This window comes from Apis dorsata, unplaced genomic scaffold, assembly GCF_000469605.1.
Source record: "Apis dorsata unplaced genomic scaffold, Apis dorsata 1.3 scaffold_29, whole genome shotgun sequence".
Lineage (NCBI taxonomy): Eukaryota > Metazoa > Arthropoda > Insecta > Hymenoptera > Apidae > Apis > Apis dorsata.
The window spans coordinates 557,972-564,603 of NW_006263331.1; the positions used below are offsets into that span (position 1 = coordinate 557,972).

At 31.5% G+C, this 6,632-nt stretch overlaps 1 protein-coding gene across 6 annotated transcripts in view; it reads right to left on the bottom strand.

The window, feature by feature from the left end:
• LOC102674947 (serine/threonine-protein kinase 10) overlaps nucleotides 1-6,632 on the bottom strand; it is an 11,423-nt gene that overhangs the window by 1,606 nt on the left and 3,185 nt on the right. Inside the window, exons 1-8 of one of the 6 annotated variants that reach the window (XM_031511436.1) lie at nucleotides 5,935-5,974; nucleotides 5,408-5,431; nucleotides 4,876-4,960; nucleotides 4,612-4,775; nucleotides 4,021-4,535; nucleotides 3,400-3,929; nucleotides 996-3,223; nucleotides 378-710 (exon numbers count right to left, since the gene is read on the bottom strand). In XM_031511436.1, the coding sequence (XP_031367296.1) occupies nucleotides 411-710; nucleotides 996-3,223; nucleotides 3,400-3,929; nucleotides 4,021-4,535; nucleotides 4,612-4,775; nucleotides 4,876-4,900 (3,762 nt within the window). In that variant the 5' untranslated portion in view covers nucleotides 4,901-4,960; nucleotides 5,408-5,431; nucleotides 5,935-5,974 and the 3' untranslated portion in view covers nucleotides 378-410. Of the gene's footprint in view, nucleotides 1-377; nucleotides 711-995; nucleotides 3,224-3,399; nucleotides 3,930-4,020; nucleotides 4,536-4,611; nucleotides 4,776-4,875; nucleotides 4,961-5,407; nucleotides 5,560-5,934; nucleotides 5,975-6,241; nucleotides 6,566-6,632 lie in introns of those variants that run through there. The other 5 variants (XM_006608168.2, XM_006608167.2, XM_031511437.1 and 2 more) reach the window with 5 other exon arrangements.

The following is a 6,632-nucleotide window of genomic DNA, read 5'->3' on the forward strand; positions in this document are numbered from 1 at the left end:
ATTGGTTACGTAAAAATATATTAAATATACGTGTGTGCATATTGGGGGACACATTCATACGTAAACGTAAATTATATATACATGTAATATAATAATAGCATTTAAAGAGACGATAAATATTGCTATATAATTGAAGCAACGGTGAGTAAAGCGGGCATGAGTAAAATGATACCCTTAAATACACAAAAGCATAATTTTTAATAAGAGAAATTTCGAAATAGTGATTAGATTGTAAGAAAATAATTAAGTAAGTTTGATTAATTAGAGAAAAAAAAAAAAATAAGGAATAATTGTAAGTAATTATAAAAGAAATAAAATGATAAACAGAATAGAATAGAAATTTATCTCGAAACTTCTCTCTATGAATAACGAAAATATTTGGGAGGAGACACAAGAGGATCTTCGGAATACTATCTACGAGATGAGGGAGACGGTACTAGATCTGGTTTGGATTGACTTCGTGAAGGCATGCCATTAACGGAACCGGTGTCCAAACCACCAACTCTTAGCGACACCCTTGGAATGGTAAACGGGGAAGGGGATGTTGGGGTAGAGCGAGGTAAACGCGGAGATTTCTTCCAACTTTCAAAATTAAACAGAGAAGAACAATCTAAAAGGGGAGAAGAGAGACCACTAAGACTCGAGGGCAAATAGTCTCGGTAACGAACTTCCAACGCTTCCATTTCAGCCGTCAGCACAGCTTCTAACTTCTATAACAAGTATATTAAGCTTATTTCAGTATGAATGCTTCTTTTATAATTTAATAATTGATTCGTATCTCTCCCCGCGCTGGTCATCACGTGAGCCTCATAATATAGAAACCTATGATATTGCTACGATATAATTGAGAAGAGAATGAATAAAGAAGGGGAGAAAAAGAAAGAAAAAAACATACAAAAAAAAAAAGAGATAAATGAAGAGAAAAGAAGAAGAAGAATAAGAGAAAGAACGAAGAAAAATATGGAAAATAAAAAAGTAAGAAGAAATAGATTTACCTGCTTTCGAGGCTTGAGTTGCGCTTTCCATTCGCGAAGCTCTTTAGCATACGCCTCTTCTAATTCCTTTAGCTTCAGCGTTTCATGCTCCATTAACATTTTCCTCTTTTCATTCTGTAATTGTTCCAATTCTTTGATAGTGGCATCACTTTGCGCTCTTACCTCTTCCAATTGCCGCGAATGTTTTAATTCGAATCTTTGCTGCTCGGCTCTATACCGCTTTTTCTCATTCTCTTGGAATTTTTTTAATTTTTCTCTCTCGGCATCAGGATCTGGTGCGATAACAGAGGACATGGAAATCCTCATAGATTCCCTAAACATCATTTCGCGTGCCTTCATCTCGTTGCGAATTCTTTTAGGTAAATTTCTACGTTCCACCGTCTGTCGTTTAATCAATTCTTCTTCCTTCCGTTGATTCATTCTCTTCATCTGTTCCAATTCTTTTTCATGGCGTATCAACATCTGATGTCTTTGCAAGAAGAAAATGTCCTTTAATTGTTTCTTTAATAATTGTTGCTTCTCGTGTATGTGCCGTTCTTCTTGCTCCCAAATGGCTGCCTCCCGAGCTCTCATTAGCTGTTGCTTTTGTTGCAAAAATTGTCTTTCCATTAAAGCAATTTTCTCGCGATGACTATCGGACAATCTTCTCAACAATAATTCATGACTTTCGTTAAGCTTATCTAAGAAATGTTTCTCTCTTTCTTCGTGTTCAGCCTCTAATTTCTCTTTACGTATCTTAAACGCGCTCTTCCTCTTATCTTTCGGCATCAAGTCCACCTCTTGCTTAAGTAGTTTTAACTCCTGTTTCAATCCTTCGCGAAATTGTTTCAATTCCCTCTCTTGTTCGCTACGTATTTTTTTCGAAGCAAGCCTGAGATCAGCCTCTTGTTGCGCTTCTGCTCGTTCGATTTGCTGCCTTTGTTGGCGAGCAAGTGTTTCCAAATCAGTTTCAGCATTTCTCTCTAGCAATTGTCTCTCTTGCTCGAAACGCTTGTCTTGCTGATCTTTGTTGAACTGTGCCTTCTGCGACAAATCTTGAAACTGTTTCTGTTCCATTTTCTGTAGCATTTTTAATTCCCTTAACTCTTGCTTCCTAAAAATTTGATCATCGTAAACTTTTCCGTTTTCGTCATCGCCGTAAATTACCTTCGACGTCGTCGTGGTTACCACTACACCATCAATCTCAAATTTTCTGGTTCTTTTTCTCGTTTTTTTCTTCAAATTCATCATTTGAATATCCTCTTTTGTTTTCGTTGGTCGTTGTATTTCGCGATTATAATCCGACTTCCGTCGCAACACTACCTCCTCGTCTACTTCCCCAGATTGCCCTTGACTCAAATGATTCTCTTTACTAGATTCTCTACTGTCCTGGCTTATCGTGGTTGAAATGGATTCGGCATCGGAACGATCTATACTTTTACTCGGCGTGTGTGATCTCGTCGAACCGGATTCACTTTGGGATCTAGATCCTTCAAAGCTATCCGGGGATACTCTCTTCTCTTTGTATCCTTTATTTATTTCTTTCTGTTTGAGCGTTTTTAAAACTTTCTCATCTATACGATCAACAATTGCAGATTTATCATTTTTTAACAGACCATTCACCTTTTTCGAATTTCTCTCCACATCATCGATATCTATGGATTCTATAGTTGTCCCAGCGACTATCATTTTAGTAATTTCATCGCCGCTGTCGCTTTTTGTACTCGATCTTTCGATTAAACTTGTATCACTGTGAGAAGAAGAAGTTCGTACGGCTTCGTGTTTATTAAGTATCGAGGAATCTTTCACTTGTTCCTTATCATCACCGACGGTAACAACGGAAACGTGACTAGTATCTTGCAATTCGTCTACGATTGGACTAACAATGAGAACCTCGGATTCATCTAACTTCTTACCAATTCTTTTAGAAACGTCGGTAAGAATTATAGGTTGCTCTTGAGGCATGTATTCTAAACTATCTAAACTTGGGAATCCATCATCATCGGTTGAACTTTCGTTCACTTGCGTTTTATTTAATTCATTCGCGACGATAATAACTTCCGATGTTGGAGGTTGACGACAAGAAAGGGTCGCTGCTAATGATGACATAGCATCGACAAGAACCGGAGGATGCGTCGTTACCACTGTTACTTGACTAACATTGCTCGCAAGACTATTCGATAAATCTGGACTATCTGCTGTAATCCGGACGGTTGATGTATTTGGACGTATTTCTTGATCGGATTTACCTTAAAAAAATTAAATTAAATATTATAATATTAACAATTATTGCATTTAATTTAACACAGTTATTAATTTTAAAATAAGAATCAAATTAATATAAAATATTATATTATTTATATTGAAACATTAAATTGATACATGCATGATATAAAGCATAAATAAAGTAATTTTTTTATTTTACCAGTAATGACAACTACGTTATCTCCGCTACCTCTTCTCGAAGTATTTTTAATAGGAGTTGATGTAATTACTGATACATTCACCGAAGAACCTTTCTTCTCACAGTTTACGCTATCACCATTGTTCACCACATTCTCATAATTGTGTTCTTTACTTGGCCATTTCTTATCCCGTTTCCCGTCAAATTCATCGGGAAAATTTTCTAATGAAACGTATCTGGAAGATCCTTCGCTATGACTTTTGATAACAGATTCTGTTTTAGACGTTCCATAATCCGTTTTAACATCTTCGATCGAACAAGCCTTAACGATATTTTTTTCGGATGTACTTGCTGTTAAAACTTCTCGATGAGATAATGCTTCCATAGAAGAAACACTCATTCGCATTTCAGTATCCATTGAAAATCGTTTCTCTAAAACTGCATTTAATTTTTGCTCTACAGATTTTCGTTTTTCTTGCAAACTCTTATAATTTTCTTCCGATGAAGATTGTCTTTTAACTTGTGTATCAATTGGTGCTTTCTTCTCGATTCTGAAATGAAGGGTCTTCCGTATAAATAACTTATATTAAAGATTCTACAAAACAAATTATATTTTAAAAGAGGTTAAGTAGAAATAAATACCTGCTTTTTTCTTCCAACGATGATTGTTTATTGAATACTGGTTTCGTCCAGTCTTCGATTAATTCTAATTTAACCGGTGCTGACTTTCTCTTCTCCTCTAATGTTAATTGTGTCCTCGATGATAAATTCAATTTATCATCTATCAATCTTTGTTTAATATCATTTTTGTTTGCATCATCTATCTTATTCTTTTCTCTTTCATTACTTTCTAATATAATTTTTTCTAAACTAGATAATACGTTTGTTTTTTCACAAAGCGTATCTACATTTGTCTGTTCCCTGCCTAACATTTCCTGATCTAATTGCGACGATTCATTTCTATCTTTTTGTTGCTTATCAATAACCTTGTATTCGTTTAATACTTCTTTATTACTTTGTTTATCGACAACTTTTATATTATTTTCCTTATCTTCAATTTTACTATTTTGACGCATAAGTGGTGGAGGAGGCGCAGGACCTTTTTCTCGAGATACTCTACGTTCGCTCGTTTCGTTTGTATTAGGAGGTTTAGGTGCCTAAAAATAAAATTAAAATATTATTATTAATTTTACATATAAAAATATCAAAAATTAATTAAAAAAAAATATATACTTGTTGTTTTTTCTCAACAGAAACGGTTATATTATCTTTTGATTCCGCTTTACGTAATTTCTTGTTTCTATCCTCTCTTTCACCATCTCTGTTAATTTCTCGTTTATGACTTTCTTCTTTTTTTGCAGACACAGGTGATGCAACAAGATTTTCTTTTTCAGAAACTAGAAAAAAAAAAAATAGAAAAAGAAAGTAATAACAAATATATATAATTAATTATAATTCTTATCAGCATCTAATTTATATATTATTGATCATATTTACTCTGAACATCAGCGTCACTGCGCATAGACGCAGAGTCATCTCCGAGTTGATCCAGCTCCAGAGGAAGCTGAGACGTGCGTTGCTCCTGAAATTTATATTTTTCTTTTATTTATATATAATTATATAATTTATACACGATACAATTCATAATAAATAATATTCAAATTGATAAAAAATATAATATTTAAAAATCATTATATATATATATATATATATAAAATTAAGAAACTATTAGAATAATATAAAAATAAAAAAATTATTATTTTATATTAATATGAAATAATAATAATTAACTAATATAAAATGATTAACTAAAACTGAACTCAAATTATTAACTATTTTTATAAAAATCAATATTATATATTTATAATGAACATTATTTTTTAATATTTAAAAGTTATATGAATATAATATAATATAAATAGCTTATGCATTACAGTTTAAAAAGAAAAAGATAGCAACAAATTGTAATAATATATATAAAAAATACTTTAAATCAAACTAGACAACATTTATTGCATAAGCTACTGACCTGACAAACGCAGGGATGATGGGGCTGGCGAGGCCCAGGAGAGCCGCATGCACAGCCAAATTATCCAAATTACAATACCATATTTATTAGGATATCATTAGATTAAATGTTCAAAGAAAAAAAAGAAATTCGGCAAAATATTTATAATTATGATCTCAAATAATAATATGTAAGAAACGATAAATGATAATTCAAATATTCATATATTTTAAATAAAAATAACATTACTATATTAATTTTACAAATAAAAAAAAAAAAATTTACAAACACATACCACATGCATGAATTTTCTTAAAATTTTATGCATGTCCATCATGCGTAAATATAACAAAGAGTAATTGTACGTTTTATGAAAATGAGATGAAATTTATTCCAAAAATTTACATGACTACATACACAAAAATATTTAATTACAGATATTATAAATTCTTTGAATACAAATGAATATTTTTCATTTTTTGATCGTTTCAAAACATCTATTATATTTGTAGAATTCAATTTATACGATTTGCTCAAAAGCAGCTTACCAATCCGTTGATACTGTTCTCTGTGTTTTTTCGTTTTTTTGGCCTTCTATCAAAATGAAAGCGTGTAACAACGTATATACATATTATCATCATAAAACTTAATATATTATTAGATAATTGTAGAAATTAATATATTGTAGAAATTAAAGAGTTGCAAAATGTTATTATACTAATATATTCCTTAAAGATTGCTTGAATATTTTATAAGATTAAAAAAATTGTTTGAAAAAAAATTTTCATATTTGCATCGTTTTTTAATCATCAAAAGAAAAATACAAATAAATAATAACAAAAAATTAGAAACTACCTCAGTTTCTTCGTCGACTAATTCCTCCTCAACAACATCAGCTTTATATTCCAATAATAAATCTCTGATTGGTTTTGAATCCAAATTACGATTTATAAATGGATGTTTCAATAATTCATCAGCTGTAGGTCGTGATGTTGGATCCTTAATAAGAGCTTTTGCAATAAAGTCATTGAAATCTTTACTCCATTTTCCAGGTTGATCAAGTCTGGGTGGATCACTTTTTTGTATTTTAAGAAGAACACGCATTGGAGACATTTCATGGTTTGGTGGTTCCATTTGTGCGAATTCTATTAAAGTAATACCAAGTGACCAAATGTCTACCTAAATATAATAAAAAAAAAATACACAAACACACATATATATATATATATATATATACGTGAAAAAT